At 48.1% G+C, this 17,263-nt stretch overlaps 1 protein-coding gene across 4 annotated transcripts in view; it reads left to right on the forward strand.

Annotated features, from left to right (window-relative positions):
• LOC119396075 (relaxin receptor 1) overlaps nt 1-13,427 on the forward strand; it is a 226,969-nt gene extending 213,542 nt beyond the window's left edge. For all 4 annotated transcript variants that reach the window (XM_037663154.2, XM_037663157.2, XM_037663156.2 and 1 more), the window contains 2 exons: nt 775-873; nt 11,042-13,427. In XM_037663154.2, the coding sequence (XP_037519082.1) occupies nt 775-873; nt 11,042-11,227 (285 nt within the window). In that variant the 3' untranslated portion in view covers nt 11,228-13,427. The remainder of the gene's footprint in view (nt 1-774; nt 874-11,041) is intronic.
• Nucleotides 13,428-17,263: the final 3,836 nt, after the last annotated feature.

The raw sequence follows: 17,263 nt of genomic DNA on the forward strand, positions 1-17,263 counted from the left end.
ATACTTACCTAGTGATTTTGCGCCTCAGATATGCGTAATATTTACTTTTAGGTCGACAACGTTCACAAGTATGAACAGCCGTACCAGTTCAAGATGGGTGGGCGGTAAGCAAGTGGTTTAACTTTGGCCGGGTTGCTGAATCGGGTGACAGACAGACAGACCAAAATTTCTGCGTTTAAGTAACCCAAGAAAGACTATCGTCTTTAAAAGTGCTCAAGGTCATAACGTGCGCGTGACGTAACTTCTTTCCTACGTGCCATCTCTCCCTGCTTAGCTTCCAGCGCCCTCGTCGGGACGAAAATGAGAAAGCAATTAGAGCGTGCGACAAATATCCGTAACTCCGCTCGCACTTGACTGATTCTAAAAAAAAAATTAGCGGCGGCCGATTCGTGAGGCGATAAACTCCATTAATGAAGCCATTCGACGGTTACTTGGAAAAGTGTTGCAGGGCCCTTTTGAAAAATTGCAGCGGTGCTCTCGTTGCCTTTTTGAACTGTGACCCTCGGTCCCATGGTCCCAAGATACTGTCCACGCCAGAATCGACAATGATTAATGAAAAAGCGAAACAAAACAAAAGTTTCGCGAATAACAAACTCGTAAATATTGGTCATTTTAGACGAACTTTCGGTCGCATATGTGCCATCGCCTTTATTCAATATGCGCCGTAAACGACCTTAAATTCCTTGACGAGTATGGCCGCACCTCTAGGCCCTTGTTCATTTATGCTGTTTGTAGAAGCGAATTAATGCTACCGTTTTCTTCTTCCCCTCGCAGTGCACCTTCGGGAAGAAAAAAACCCCGAGCGTTGTGTGCTATTCACTGCCAAATGGCGTTCTGTTACCGCTAAGGGGCAGCCAGTCATGCGTCGAAAAGGTGAGCGACCATACTACACACGGATTCTGCTTGCATAATATAACTGGCCATTCTGTATCGAGCACTTTTCACTTCCACTGTGTCCTGTTGCTATAGAAGTATGACCTTTCGAAACAGTAATTCGCGACTAATAAGAATCCCAGCATTGAATTACGGAATTCTAGCATAGAGTGAAGAAGCCAGCTTCCAATTAAAAGTGAGAAAAGAAACCCTCGTTGTGGAGTTGTGAAATATATTTAATTACTAACTATAAGGTATACAATTTGTTTCAAGCTCACCTCGCGTTTTAACTTGCTTACAGTGTTCCGTTCTTTTTTTTTTGTCGCAGCTTTCACTCATTCATATCCTTCAATATATTGTTGCGTGGTTTTACCTACGCTAAGAGGGCATAGTGGGATATACCCTGAAAAGGGAGCTGAAAAAGAGGTGAAGAAGTCGACGTTGTGTTGTGAGCTGTGCTGTGCCTTGATACTGACTCAGTATTGTATTTTTCCCCGTAACATTTTTGGTGGAGCTGCGGGGTACTTTTTTTTTTGACGACGGAGCCCCGCAGTGGACGCCTCCTTAAGTCTGCAACCATGGCTCCGGGTGAAGACACGCCTTCGCCAGCTACTCGGCAACATCTCCGACAACAACAACAACCCAGTACGTCGCTTTAACGCAACCCCGTGACCCCGGCACCTTTACCGGGGAGAACAACATCGATGTGGACAAGTGGCTCAGCATGTACGAGCGCATCAGCAAGCAGTATGGCTGGGATCCAACCGTTATGCTGGCAAGTGTCATCTTCTACCTCGACAAAACCCCTCGCGTCTGGTTTGAGACCCACGAGCACGAAGTCACAAGCTGGGACATGTTTAAACAACAGCTCCGTGACCTTTTCGGCAACCCATTTGGTCAACAGCTTGCTGCACGGAAAGAATTGGCCGTACGTACTCAAACGTCAACCGAGCCCTACTTGACCTATATTCAAGAAGTGTTAGCCTTGTGTCAAAAGGTTGACCACAACATGCCCGAGGCTGACAAGATTTCACACATTTTGAAGGGTATCGCAGACGATGCGTTCAATCTGCTCGTTTTTACCAACGTCACGACCATCGACGCCGTAATTAAAGATTGTCGCCGCCTGGAACAAGCGAAGAGTCGGCGCATTCCGCACCAGTTCCATCGTCTCCCCAACACCGCTGCAACATCGTCTTTCGAAGGAACCTCTTTTCAGCCGTCCACAACTGACGATGTGACACGCATCGTCCGACGCGAACTCGAGGCTGTGTGCCCGGCTGCCCATAAACCGACGTTGTCCGAGACACCGGCCCCGGCTGTCGCCCTGATCCAGGCCGTTGTCCGCCAGGAATTCGCCAATCTGGGTCTGTGTTCCACTGTATGTGCCATGAACAATACTGACACCTCCGTAGCCTCTGAGACAACACGCCGCCGTCAGTACCCTGTTCGTTCCAGGAACCCTTCTGAATGGCGAACAGCAGATGATAAGTCGATCTGCTTCCGCTGTGGTCGTGCAGGCCACGTTGCTCGTTACTGTCGCAGTCAGTGGCCCTCTACTCCTCCTAGCCAGTATCCCGCTTACAACGGCCCCTTCCGCACAATGAATCGCCGTTATCCGAACCGCACTGAGTCTTCAGCATTCGCCGCCCCTGAGGACTATGGCCGCACCTTCCCATCGTCGCCGCCTCCAAGCCGTTCCTCTCGCCCACCAACGCGCTGCCGCTCGCCCTCGCCGTCATTTAGCCGCCGCATGTCTCCGGAAAACTAGGCTGCGCAGCTTCTGGAGGTGAAGCTGCCCTGTCGACGTTAACCAAAAATCCTCTGTTGCCCTTACGTCTACACCAGAATACACTTGAAGTACATGTTGATGGCACTCCTGTTCAAGCTTTGATCGACACAGGCGCTCACGTCTCTGTCATGAGTGCGGATTTTCGTCGTCGCATGAAGAAGATTCTGACGCCACCCTTGACCAATGTGGTACAAGTCGCGGATGGCGGCACCGTTCCTGTCGTTGGGATGTGTACAGCTCAGCTTACCGTTGCCGGTTATCAGGTGGTCGTCCTTTTTACTGTCCTTGCCACATGTCCCCAAGACCTCATACTTGGGCTGGATTTTCTGGCAACCAACTCTGCGCTTATTGATTGCTCCGCCGGTGTGCTGCGACTTGAACTGCCGCAACTCAGTGACCCCCCGTCCCAACCTTCGTGCCGATTACATTGCAGCGACTTTATTCACCTGCCCCAGCAATCTGTTACGTACGTCGATATGTTGTGCTCACCAGCTGTGCCAGACGGTGACTACTACGCTGCGCCTCTTCCCGACTTGCTGCTCACGCATTGTGTTGCTGTTCCCTATACGGTTCTCAGCATCACGGCTAACAGAACCTGGCTACCGGTGGTAAATTTCGGCTTCGGAAATCAAGTGCTCCCACAAGGCATTTCCGTAGCCCACCTTTGTTCGCTACTAGATTCACCGGTCGAAGCTTTCACCTTGGATGCCGCTGTTCCTACGCAGCGGACGCCACCGACAACCAATTGTGGCAGCCGTCAAATTTTTAACATGATCGCCGCTGACCTTCCGCCTGAACACGTTGAAGCCCTCCAGCGCGTTCTCGGGTCCTACCAGAACATTTTTGATTTCGGTGACCGACCTCTAGGGCAGACGTCCGTTGTCCAGCATCGCATACACACAGGTGATGCCAACCCTGTTCAACGCCGCCCCTACAGAGTGTCTACGTCTGAGCGGAGCGTCCTCCAACAGGAAGTAAATAAGATGCTAGCGAAGGACATTATAGAGCCGTCCTCCAGTCCCTGGGCGTCTCCGGTCGTGTTAAGAAGGACGGATCGTGGCGCTTTTGTGTGGACTATCGCCATCTCAACAACATCACAAGGAAAGACGCCTACCCTCTACCTCGAATTGACGACGCCCTTGATTGTCTGCATGGTGCCGCGTACTTCTCTTCCATCGACCTCCGTTCCGGATATTGGCAGATCGCTGTGGATCCCGTGGACCGAGAGAAGACGGCCTTTGTAACACCCGACGGCCTTTACCAGTTCAAGGTCATGCCTTTCGGCCTATGTAATGCCCCAGCCACATTCGAACGAATGATGGATTCTCTGCTTCACGGCTTCAAGTGGTCTACGTGTCTATGTTATTTAGACGACGTAATTGTGTTTTCGCCCACGTTCGAAACGCACCTTGAGAGACTCTCAGCAATTCTTGAAGTGTTCCGTCTCGCCGGACTTCAGCTTAATTCGTCCAAGTGCCGGTTCGGCCGTCGCCGCATTACGATCCTTGGGCATATTGTTGATGCCTCCGGCGTACAACCTGATCCGGAAAAAATTCGAGCCGTGAAGGACTTCCCTGTGCCGAAAACCGCCAAAGATGTTCGCAGCTTTGTGGGACTCTGCTCCTACTTTCGGCGGTTTGTCAAAGACTTCGCCGAAATTGCTAGACCTCTCACGGACCTGCTCAAACAAGACACGCCCTTTAACTGGGGTCCCTCGCAAGCAGCAGCTTTCTCCAAGCTCGTCACACTGCTCACATCCTCCCCTGTTCTGGCCCACTTCGACCCTGCCGCGCCAACCGAAGTCCGCGCTGACGCCAGTGGTTACGGAATCGGCGCTGTGTTGGCCCAGCGACAACGTGGGCAGAATCACGTGATAGCTTATGCTAGCAGGGTGCTGTCCACTTCGGAGCGCAATTATTCAATTACGGAGCGCGAATTCCTCGCTCTGGTATGGGCAGTTGCGAAATTTCGTCCTTATTTATACGGCCGACAGTTTACAGTGCTCACCGACCATCATGCCCTTTGTTGGCTCGCCTCTTTGAAAGATCCCACAGGTCGTCTCGCTCGCTGGGCACTCCGTTTGCAGGAGTATACCTACACGGTCGTGTACAAGAGTGGAAAACTGCACCAAGATGCGGATTGCCTATCCCGCTACCCTGTGGCTGACCGGCCCTCTACGAGCACTGCCTCGACCGACTGCGTATTTTCCCTCTCTCAGCTGCTTCGCCTCGGCGACGAGCAGCGTCGGGATCCGCATATCAGTCAAATAATGCAACGGCTGCGATCCTCCCCGCACGACGCCTCTGTACGCATGTTTGCCTTCAAAGATGACACCTTATATCGGCGTAATTTGTCACCCGCCGGACCCGCTCTACTGCCGGTCGTACCGGAGCACCTGCGTTCCACAGTCCTCCACGAGCTTCATGACGCCCCAACCACTGGTCACCTTGGCGTTTCTCGCACGTATGACCGTGAGCGCCGCCGCTTCTACTGGCCTGGCCTTGCACGCTCTGTGCGGCGTTATGTCAACGCCTGCGAGGTTTGTCAGCGCCGCAAGAAGCCGTCGGGACTTCCTGCTGGGTATCTTCAGCCTATCGACATCCCACCGGAGCCCTTCTTCCGAATCGGTTTGGACCTTCTCGGTCCATTTCCAACATCCACTTCAGGAAACAAGTGGGTTGCCGTTGCTACCGATTACGCGACCCGCTACGCAATCACGCGAGCCCTTCCAACCAGCTGCGCTACAGACGTCGCAGATTTTTTACTTCGGGATCTTATTTTAGTGCACGGTGCCCCACGGCAACTGTTGACAGACCGAGGCCGTACTTTCCTTTCACAAGTGATTGACGATATCCTGTGTTCCTGTTCCACCCAGCATAAGCTCACGACCTCTTACCATCCCCAGACAAACGGGCTGACAGAGCGCTTAAACCGGACCCTGACAGACATGCTTTCAAAATACGTGTCGACCGACCATCGTGACTGGGACCTTGCACTGCCCTACGTGACGTTCGCGTACAATTCCTCCCGGCACGACACCGCTGGATACTCACCGTTTTACCTTTTGTTTGGACGCGAACCAACGTTGCCATTGGATACCTTCCTTCCGGCTGCTGCAGAGTCGACCACGGAATACGCACGCGACGCTATTGCCCGCGCTGACCACGCCCGTCAGCTTGCCCGCCACAGATTGACGGCTTCACAAGAAACACAGAAGCACCGTTACGACGAGCGGCATCGTGACGAACGTTTTCCAACGGGTTCCCTCGTTCTTCTCTGGTCCCCAACGCGACGTGCCGGTCTCTCTGAGAAGCTACTTTCTCGATACACGGGGCCATACCGCGTGCTTCGACAATTGACAGACGTTACATACGAAATCGTCCCGGCTAATCCTACAAACTCTTCTTCTCTGTTATCCGGTGACGTCGTCCACGTATCCAGGCTCAAGCGTTACCACCCACCTTCTGCTGTGGTCCCATTGACGCGCCGGGTCGGCGCTTTTGCCGCCGGGGGTTGTGTTGCGTGGTTTTACCTACGCTAAGAGGGCATAGTGGGATATACCCTGAAAAGGGAGCTGAAAAAGAGGTGAAGAAGTCGACGTTGTGTTGTGAGCTGTGCTGTGCCTTGATACTGACTCAGTATTGTATTTTTCCCCGTAACAATATTTCCTTTGGCGGAAAATAATGTAGCTTTCTCTCTCACTACTTTTTTGCTTAATATTATGATTCAAGGGCCCTCTTTTAAGTCTATTTTTTCGCGCTAACTGTATTTTTTACAGGTTTGTGTTATCGTTCTTTACACGCGCTGCATATATACCGTGGCCTACGGGTTTTTTATTTTCGTGTGCTTGTTTTTCTGCGTAAAGATAATGAAAATGAATGGATGAATGAATGAATTTCTTCGCCAGCAAGAGAAAACAATCACTCCCACCCGTCGCCTTAATCAGACGTACTGCTGCTCTGCACGGGTTTGCAAGCTTGATTCATGACTGCGCCGGTAATCTTTCCATGAGTAAAAAATTTTATAAAAAAATATGCGCAAGTGGTTTCACTTATGTGCGCTTTCTCCTGGTCACTAAACAGCGGGTCAATAAATTCAGTCCGAATGTCGAAGATTCTGGGACAGGTGCAAGCCGCACCATGACATGGCAGCGGTCGCGCGCCTCGCCGTAACTTAATAAGGAACATAAGATTAAGGAAATCGGGCTAGTCCTTCCCTCGGCAGGCTGGAAATGAAGGATCTTAGAGATAGCTTAATATAAAATATCTCAACAACAACAAAGCGCGGGAACCAATCAGGAGCGCTGCTTCAAATCGGTGACCACGACTTAAGGAATGGTAATTGTTAGTTTATTTGAACAAATAAATGATCCGGCGTGCACGCGTAATTACATTTTGATAGTTTCTTTAGACACGTGTTATTTCCTATGCGTGGAACTCAAGTGCTACGTTAGCGTAGAATGGCACCCGAGCATAATAAGCTCGTTAAACCTTCGCATATGCTTTTCCAGTGTGACAGGCTTTTCCTTATTGCAACTTGTTATTCCACGAAGCATGCGCCTATACTGGCCCAACAACGAGTCTAGCATTCACTGTCGACTTTCTTAGGCGAATCATGTCGTCTCGTCGGCCAGCTGTTCACAACGGAAGCTGAAGGCTACAAACGAACACCCAACGAACGAGCGTGCAGAGTCGCGGGGATGACCGCTACACGTTTGTTTTCCCGTCACCGGCGACGCTCATCACACGCTGAGAGCTTTAGCGTTTTGCGAACACGCGCGCACCTTCGTGTTCTGTCTCCTCGCGATCCGCTGACCACATAAGTTGGCTTGAGCGATCGCTTGTGCGAGTGGGCAGAAGGATCACGCATTCCGCGCTGAATAGCGCCCACGCTTTCCTCGAGCCATTTCCCGACGGATCGTCGGGCGCCATCTGGAAGGATTAGGGAAACAGCAGCCCGAAGAGCGAAACTGGCACGCTTCGGGCATGCAACTCGTTGCTGCGCGATGCGACGCACGTGCCAGTCGTTCTGCGTCGCTACGGCGTGATGTCATTTTGAGACAACAATTTCCGAGCGCTCGTATAGCTCAACGCGATTCCTTGATAATAATATATTAATAATATCTGGGGTTTAACGTCCCAAAACCACGATATGATTATGAGAGACGCCGTAGTGGAGGGCTCCGGAAAATTTCAACCACCAGGGGTTCTTTAACGTGCACCTCAATCAAAGTACACGGGCCTCAAACATTCTCGTCTCCATCGAAAATACAGCCGCCGCGGTCGAGGTTCGATCCTACGACCTTCGGGTCAGCAGTCGAGCGCCATAACCACTAGACCACCGTGGTGCGGCAATTCCTTGATGGGGGGCTCTAAGAGAACTGGCGGAAATAAGTAATAAGGCTGATTGTTTCACCTCACGTTCCCCGACAGTGTCAGCAGCTGCGCCAGGAGAACCGAAGCCCTTGTGTGAGAGTAGGGGTAGGGTTGATATTAATTTCCCTTGCTGTGACCTCGAGTGCGAAGACAAGGGACAAGCAGATCCGCATGAGATTACTACACTCTTCTTGCTCGTATGTTTGTTGCATAACGTGTGCCTAGAAGGATAGGCAGAGGCCTTTGTTGTTGGTCACGGGAATTAAGACTAGGCGGCTTCAGCGGGCCTATATTGACGGATACGCTACCGTTTATATACCTACGTATATGCCCCTGCTCCTATAGAGTGCGGAGGGTCTCTGATCAGCCACGTATATGTTTGTCGAGGAAGGGCGTGGACGCGGAATAATGGAGTGTGCTGGAAACACACGGTGGCGTGTCCACTCCGTATAGTGGTCGTTCCGACGCCGGCCGCAGTGCACACAAGGAGGTGATTCTTCTGTGAGACTGCGGGCGTAAATGCGGGCCTTGCGTGGGTGCGTTTGCCCAATCAAGGATGATTGTGCCTCGACGTTGTGTAATGTGCGGTTGCTGGAGAAGAAATTGCGTTGCGTCGCCTCGGCTTGTTGATCCGAATCACGCAATCCGATTGGTATGTTGATTCTAGTCGTTTAAATGTGTGCTCATGTCGATCGCGGCAACGTCACATTACACTAATAAAGCTTATTGCAAATAAATATAAAGCAAAGAGAAAAATGCGGCTTTGCGCCAACAGAGAAGGACTCCCGTTAAGGTAAATATTGCGCGTATCGCCACAGAATGCTAGTAACAGGTTTGTGAGCAGCAGCTCCGCCAATGCTATGCAGCACAATGTGGACGTCTGGAGAGCGCATTCGCGGCACTAGATGCTACAATTCCTCGCAAGTTTTGCTATTAGTGGCTGACGTCCTCCTTACAACGTATACGTAAATGTGGCGTTTCGAAGTAAGATCTTCGCAGTTTTCACGATGTGTTAACAGGAGACTGCTTTCTTATCTCTACGGTGCCATCATCTCACGTCGCGAGGACCTCCACTTCCTAGCGGTTTTACCGCACTATAAGCCGACTGGCTACAGCAAGACGTTTTCCAGAGCGAAGGTTCTCGGACCCTGCCCGCTTCCGTCGATGGCACGCAGAGCTAATCACGCCCCACTGTACTAGTTCTACTATTTATGAGAAACGCGGGCCTCGGGAACCCGGTTTCCGTCATTCTGTGCGCATGCGCAATCCAGCGCTCACTCTCTTTTTTTTCTTCCTTCCCATTTCTTTCCCACGAGGGAAGGAAACCGCACGGTCATCTGGCTTTCTGCTCCTTGCTCTCTCTATTGTAACATATTTAAGCGCCAAGTAAATACAAATGAGTCGCCATCATAAGCGTGCGCATACGGGGGTCAGGGAGGGTTTGGGAAGGGGGAGGGAGTGGTGGCCGGCGCGCCTAATCAGGTAGAAGGGGGCAAGTGCCTTAAATTACTACTCAGCCGGATCTGTCCCGTCATTACTTAAAGAGCAGGGTTACGGCCACGCAGGTTTTTAACGATAATTGCGGCCCGAAGGCGCCTGATGTTGCATTCCAAGAACTTTTTACTTCCCACTCTCTACTCCCTGAATGTCGGCCCCGCCACGGTGGTCTAGTGGTCATGGCGCTCGACTGCTGATTCGCAGGTCGCGGTATCGAATCCCGGCCGCGGCGGCTGCGTTTTCGATGGAGGCGAAACTGTTTGAGGCCCGTGTACTTAGCTTTTGGTGCACGTTAAAGAACCCCAGTTGGTCGAAATTTCCGGAGCCCTCCACTACGGCGTCTCTCATAATCATATCGTGGTTTTGGGACGTTAAACCCCAGATATTATTATTACTCCCTGAATGTCAAGGACCGAAGGCAGGCGATTGGGAGAACCCCGTCATCGCTTCATTTTCTTTTTTTTGTTTTCTATCGATTGTGACGCATGATGCCTTTTGGACTCGACCGAAGAGGGGCAGGAGAAAATAAAACTACGCCCCCACCCCTTCCCATCCTCATGAGGAACCCTTCGCATGCCTATGGTCGTCATAATATATGTAAAACGTCATATATCTTGCCGTAAACAATTCATGCGTGACTATATTTTAACACGAAAGTGTTTTATGCCGGGGTCCACCACGGCTCCACTGACGTATTTCCGTCACGGATATGACGTTGTAAAATATAAAGAATAAGAGTGGACAAAGAAAAAAACCAGAAGAAAAAGTTCCGTCACCGGGAATCGAACTTACGACCCCTCCCTCTGCAGCGCGAAACGATTCGGCCATGGACGGCACGTTCCTCGTAATGCTAACGGCGAGCTATTTATATACATTATACACCATTTGCCGGTGGCTGCACTAAGAGATCTGTGTTACAGCGTGTTTCCGTTATCACTAGCGAGATGGCGCGAAGGGCTCGAAGAGCGTATAAGAAGAGCGCGCTTGAACGGTCGTCGCCGTTGCGACGAGCGTCCGCGTCTACAGGGCGTGGTCGCTTGTGCGTGCGCTTATCTCGTGATCGCGGTGGTTTGTACGTCTCGCGTTGAGAGCACAAGGTCACTTGGCTCACTGCAGCGGCCGCTTTTGCGAAAGGAGCGCGGTGCTTACGCAGAATTATGTTACAAATGTGACAGTTAGTTCGCTGTCATCCTGTGTATGTTCGTTCCGTGCGTCCTTTCTGCTTGAGCAACGCGTTGCGAGTTTCGAGCTGCTTGCCGTTCTTCACGTGACATTACAATTTGTTGCTGTAGCATTCATTCCTTCGCCCAACAAACGCTCAACTACGTCTGTGAAGACACGTTTCACTTTCGTGTTATACCGATTCGTATGGCAGAGGGATCAGCCATGTCTTTTTTTTAATCTTTCTCCGCTGGCATTGCAGCTGCAAAGCAAAAAATAAAATAAAGAAAGCAGCTTCAGCAGTTCGATGTACTAATGTGCCTTTTTTTGCCCACCGTTGCAGGCACCTCAGCCCACGCAAGAAGAGATGAAGACGTTCCCCACTAGCAACGGACACGCAGGTGCTAACGATACAACGCGCAGCACCAACTCCAGCGGCAAGTCTGTGCTGTCAACGACGTCAGCGTCCAGCAAGTCGAAGTGGAGGCGGCACCCACGCCCGAGATTCAGAGTCGAAGATTCCATATGACCGGCGATGTAGAAGATACTGGTTAATCACAGACCAACAACTGTGTCATCACAGATAACAGCTGTGCCAGCTATAGGGGACTCCATAGGCCAGAAGCCAAAAGGACGTCAAACCGCTTACGAGTGCCGCTAGTTTGAAAAAGAAAGGTCGTCGTTGCTTTGCTGAACGTGATGATGCACGACACAACTGTGATCACAAACGGTGTTCAGTGTTCATTATGAAAAACTCAGTTTTGTGTGGGTGTGTGCGTGAACTTCACTTACGTCGCTGTCAAGTGCATCCAGCCTCATGTGTTGTGGGTTTTCTTAACCCTTGCATTGCCAGTCTCTCTACGAGTTGACACCGTACAAACTGCGTGTAAACGAAAGCGATATTGTGAGCACAAGCAGTGTGCGGCGTTACTTCGTCTGAACAGCGCAAGCATTAAAAAAAGCGTTCGACACACCGCGCCTGACAAACACAAGGTCGTAAAAGTAGCAAATGTCATCACATTTCGCCTCATAAAGCACAAACTTTGTCTGCGCATGTGCGGCATGACAGTGCTATTCCAGAGCTTGTTTGGACTCGCATTTCATCGAATAAGTGCAGCACTCCATCAAATACATTGCATTATTGGTGCGACTACAGCTCATTAACAGTGTAAATATACATCTTACTTCTGCATATTCCATTCTGTCCGTACTGTAAATACGTATTCCTCCTGTCCTATACCATGCTCATTTCATATCTGTTTCTTCTTTCATGTCGACCGGTGCTGACGCTAAGTTTACTAACGTAGGAGGCTGTTGTGAGTGCTTTATCGTTCGTAAACTGTACGGACCATGCAATCCTCAATTGAAAAGGGCATGGTGCCTACGCTCACTGTGTCGTCACGGCTCAAAGCAACCGCTCACATTTCGTGGCCTTTATTATATCGTTTTCATCGACATTGTGTGTTGTGCATTGTATACCAATAGAACCAATACAGAACTCTTTAATATGTGTTAACATGGTGGTTGCGGCAAACATGTGAATCACTGCGTGAATTAGTCAGAATTCAGTAATAGTTATCGAGTTAAAACGTTGTCGTCACCTGATTTTATTTAGTCGCGGGAAAATAATAAGCGTTGCTAGTCCTGAGCGACAATTTGCTCTTGCTTGTCATATGAGCACATCTTGTACAAAATAGCTGGTGCGCCGAATCGTTTATCGCTACAATTTTTTGCCTGCGTTGAGGGTGCATTGTGCTTAGTACCTGGACGCATTTCAATAAAAGGCACGGCATTGTTTGGGCGCATCATGTATAACAGACGTGCGCTTTATTGCTCAGAGAGGTACGCCGTGGTTTCGTCAGGTTCAACTGCCATCCATCGTGTCTGTCGTAGCTGCACGGTGCTTCAACTTTTCGCTGATTTTCGAAAACAGAAACTGTACCTGAGGCTCATCTTTATTGTGAACAAGAACACTTGTACATAGGTTCGTAAATAAGGATGGACATCTTAGTTTGCGCAGCCTAATTGAAATACGTTGTTTTAAATGTGTCATCATTGGTAGAAAGCAGAGGGAACGATTTTCAGCTGATTTTGAGAATTAATTGCAAATTCCAGGCCACGTGCTGCGCTATAATGTTTGATACTCGTGTTCACGGGAACCTCGAGTCCTCGACTACCGATTGGCAGCTTTTTTTGACCATGCTAAAGAAGTGTTGCAGGGCCTCTTCAAGGCAAACAGTGTTGTTGTGTTCGAAGAAACATAGGCAATTGCATGGGTGCTCCGTGTATAGTCGCATGAAGAAGACAGGTGCTAGCGCATTGGCTCGCGACAGCCACCGACGTGGGAGATTGTGTAAATCACATTATGGGTGATAGCATTACCTCGAACGTAGCCCCGGTGCAAAACAGAGGAGGCTCTACCGCATAATAATGGATAGCAATATGGCAGACCTTCGGTTTATTCCGGCCAGAAGATTGCTGCCACCTAGAAAAACCCATCGGAATCTGGTGCCCGGCGTGCTAATTACGTGGCAAACATATTTACTGACCAGCACGAAATTGTTGCACTGTAATATTGATAGGAATCTTTGCGGCATTCTATGACGCTGACTGCCAGAGAAATAGCCTATGGCTACGCAGTTTTTTTCCCAAATCAAACGTGTGAGCATATATTTCGTATCTAAATAGCAGGCATTATATATTCCAGCCGCGTAGTTCTCGTTGTGTAAGTATTGAAGCCTGTCCGTCTTGGTGGTAGAGTGGTCACGGTGCTCGGCTGCTGACTCGCGGCGGTCGCATTTCCATGGAGGTGAAACCACAGAGACCCGTGTACTGTGCGATGTCAGTGCACGTTAAAGAACGCCAGGTGATCTGAATTTTCGGAGTCCTCCACGACAGCGTGCCTCATAACCATATCATCGTTTTGACAGGTATAATCCCCACATATTTTTAAGTACTGAAACCTGGAAGTGGTAGATGAGCGGAGCAGCAACAAACGATTAAAAGTAAATGTTACAGACTGTTAGCTCAAGAATTTCGATGGGAAACGGCATTATAGGGCGAACACTATGCGCAGCAAGTGATGTCACCTCAAATGCCCCAATGAGTTAAGTCCCATAGAATGCGTTGAAAAATATGCGGCAGCAGCAAGCGGTAATCGACTCTTAAACGAAGTGGACTCTTAAACGTCGAAGCTTGCAGCTACCACGAAATAAGACGGAATGTATGTGTGTATATATATATATATATATATATAGTTGCACAAGTCGGTATCGGAGGTACATGCGACTTTGTTTGCTCAAGCATTATATTTTTAGAACATATCAGGTGTTTATGTATGTATGTATGTATGTATGTGTATGTTCATGTAATAGATGTTTGGCTCATTCCATGAATCTGTTTTTGACTTATACGGGGTGAATAAATGTTTCTGAAACTCCAACAATGGCGAGAGTGATTTGTGAAATTTGTATAGGTGCTTTATGTTTCTTTGTTTTGCACAGTAGTATCGCAGTATTCAGGCAATGCAAAAAGGAAGCGATCGGCAACCTTCTGCAACATAGGCGAAATAGACTCGGTATCAGATGTTTTCGCATGCTTCACGTGGAATCATTAGTTTCTCTCAATTCGTGCTTAGAATATCGTCGAGATCACCAAAGAAGAACTTTTTGTACAACTCGTGAAATGAAGTGTCGGCAAAGTTGTTCAGTCAGAAGGCAAAAAAAAAAAGAAAAATTGGGGCAGCTACGAACTTGTATTGCGAAGACTAAGGAAAAGGTGGAGATGGTGGCGTTGCCCTCCTCTATTCTCTCCTCCTCGCCCTCACTTCCCTTTCCCATCCCTTGCCATACTATACTGTAGGAGACAGCTCCCTAACGTGAAAACTTTGGAGGTGCGAAGCACCGATGTTTCCCATATAGGGACACGTCAGTAGCAATAAGAGGCCAACGTCTTCTCATTGCTACACATAGCGTCGCAGACAGCGTCTAGCGCCCTCCGCAGACATCGTCCGTCGCATAAACGGAGCTTTCCCTGAGCCAACGCCCCCTCTCATTAGCCACTCGGAGAAGCGCACGTGGCGTTGTCTCTCGCAGGCGAGCGCACGTTCTCGCGAGCTTTCCCTGAGCTAATGCGCCTTCTGATTTGCCACTTGCATTACCGTAACGGGCGAAGCGCCCAGGAGACACCGTGACGGGTTACGACGACAGGAGACGCCGACAGCCCGAGCGCATCAGATGCTTCGCACCTAAAAAATTCTCAGAGTTTCTTACAATATTTAATACCCCGGTCAGACTGGCAAGTTCAGTGTCAGTTTGAGCGAGTGCACTTACGCCTCCAAAATGTCATTTTGGCTGCGTGCTGCCACACGAGAAAGAGAAGCGTACTTTGGAAATGATGGTAATGGCGATGGGTACTTAAGCAGCACAACATATATTTGTTATTTTAGGCAACGGTTCTTAACTACCAATGTATTACAACTAAAAGCAGCCCTTAAAAATAATTTTTACGTACAAACGCTGCGGCTGCGGCCGTTGCAGGGCGCGTGCTGAGCATGCCTTTGGTGGTCGTGGCTGCAAACTGCCTGAGAACGACAATAACGGAGTAGTTTTTTCAGGTATATTATGTTTCAATGCATAAGTATATCCCTAATAAAGAAAACGATAGTTCAAAAATAGCTACGAACTCGGCTTCGTATATATAAACAAGCTGGCTCACGTATACCTGAACAACAAACGAATGCGAATCATACGAAAGTAAATGTCTTCCTACACACGGACACAGAGCTGGTGCCGATGTGTTTCCGTGCTATATATATATATATATATATATATATATATATATATATATATATATATATATATATATATATATATATATATATATATATATATATATATGAAGTTTGAAGTTTGAAGTTTATTTCACCACAGTGTTACACCATGTTTTTTCCCAGACATTCTTGAAAGAATGATACAATGTGTGGTGTGGAATGCGGGAAAAAAGCTGCGATACAAAACGCAGCTTCACTAGCCCCACATCCCATAAATACAAGGCAGAAAAAGTGACAGCATTCATAAAGTCTTTGAAACAACTAAACGGACACAAATACATAAAGTGGCACCAATAAGAAATATTACGTACATAAAATTTTAAGAAATGCTGACAGGATCGCACTCTTTGAAGAAATACGAAAAATAGAAATAAGCAGAACATAAAAAACTAATCTTCGGAACTGCCTAAATTTGTGCCAAATTTTTTCCTTTTTCTTTTCCTCTTGCGTCATGAAGGTAAAAAAATATTCGACATATCCTGTCGCGAAAGAAGGCGCAATCGCTCCAATGAAAAATTGAATTTATTTAGTATGTGGGGGAGTGAATGTTTCAGCATTTGTAGACCATAGTTTGTTCGGCATCGAGGAACCTTCCAATAATCGCTCTGTCTAGTAGGTCGAGACGAGGTGCTGCGCTCTAAGCATGCTATGGAGATAAGATTGTTACTTCCTTTGTTAATTTCAGTTTTTGAAGACGCTAGTAAACAATATTCATACATGTTGTCAAATCTTACGACTCTGAATTTGTTGAATAAAGACAAGGTATGTGCATTATATTCGGTATTTGCAATAGAACGCAATGCATTTTTTTGAAATGTGAGTAATTTCTGCTTAGAGTGCAAGGTGCCAGTACCCCACACCAAAAGACCATAGCGTTACTGGGAAGAAAAAAACGTGTTGTATATCATTAACATCTGAGTAGTCAGTAAAAATGACTGACATCTCCTAAGCATGCCTAGTACCTTACTTAACTTGTTTCTTACCATTTCGGTTTGTGAATCCCATAACATATGCTCATGAAAAACAATTCCCAATGCTTTAGCGGTCGAAGAAAAATCAATCACAGAATCGTGCAGGTGTAGTTTTGAAGTAGCTTCGTACGTTGTTTCTTTTGAACGAAATAGGACGGCTTTGGTTTTTGGACGGTTGATTTGTAGGGAGTTAGCAGTCGCCCATGCATACAAGTCATCTAGTGTCGTGTTTGCTGCTGAAATTAGGTCATTTACATCCACACCTGTGAAAAACAAGGAAGTGTCATCCGCATATATGACATATATGATTGTGTGATTTATGTTTATAATGTCGTTGACATCAGCGATAAAAAGTAACCGGCCCCAATATGCTACCTTGGGGTACACCTAGAGCAAGTTTTTGCAAAGATGATTGTTCTGTGTTTATGCTTACACACTGTAGCCTATTGCTCAAATAACTGGTAATTAAGTTTAGTGCATTTCCTCTAATGCCATAATAGGGCAATTTTTGTAAGAGGGTATTGTGATTTATCCGGTCGAATGCTTTGGAGAAGTCAACAAATATGCCTAGCGTAATTTTCCTGTCCTCTATATTACCTAATATAATTTCCTTTTGACTTAACAATGCTACCTCTGTCGACAGCCCTGACCTAAAACCGTACTGGGCTGGAGTAATTACCGAATGTTTTGAAAAGAAGTTCGACAGTCTTATAAATATTAACTTTTCTATGGGCTTTGAAAACAATGGTAGTACAGATATGGG

This window comes from Rhipicephalus sanguineus, chromosome 6 (genome assembly GCF_013339695.2).
Source record: "Rhipicephalus sanguineus isolate Rsan-2018 chromosome 6, BIME_Rsan_1.4, whole genome shotgun sequence".
Classification (NCBI taxonomy): domain Eukaryota; kingdom Metazoa; phylum Arthropoda; class Arachnida; order Ixodida; family Ixodidae; genus Rhipicephalus; species Rhipicephalus sanguineus.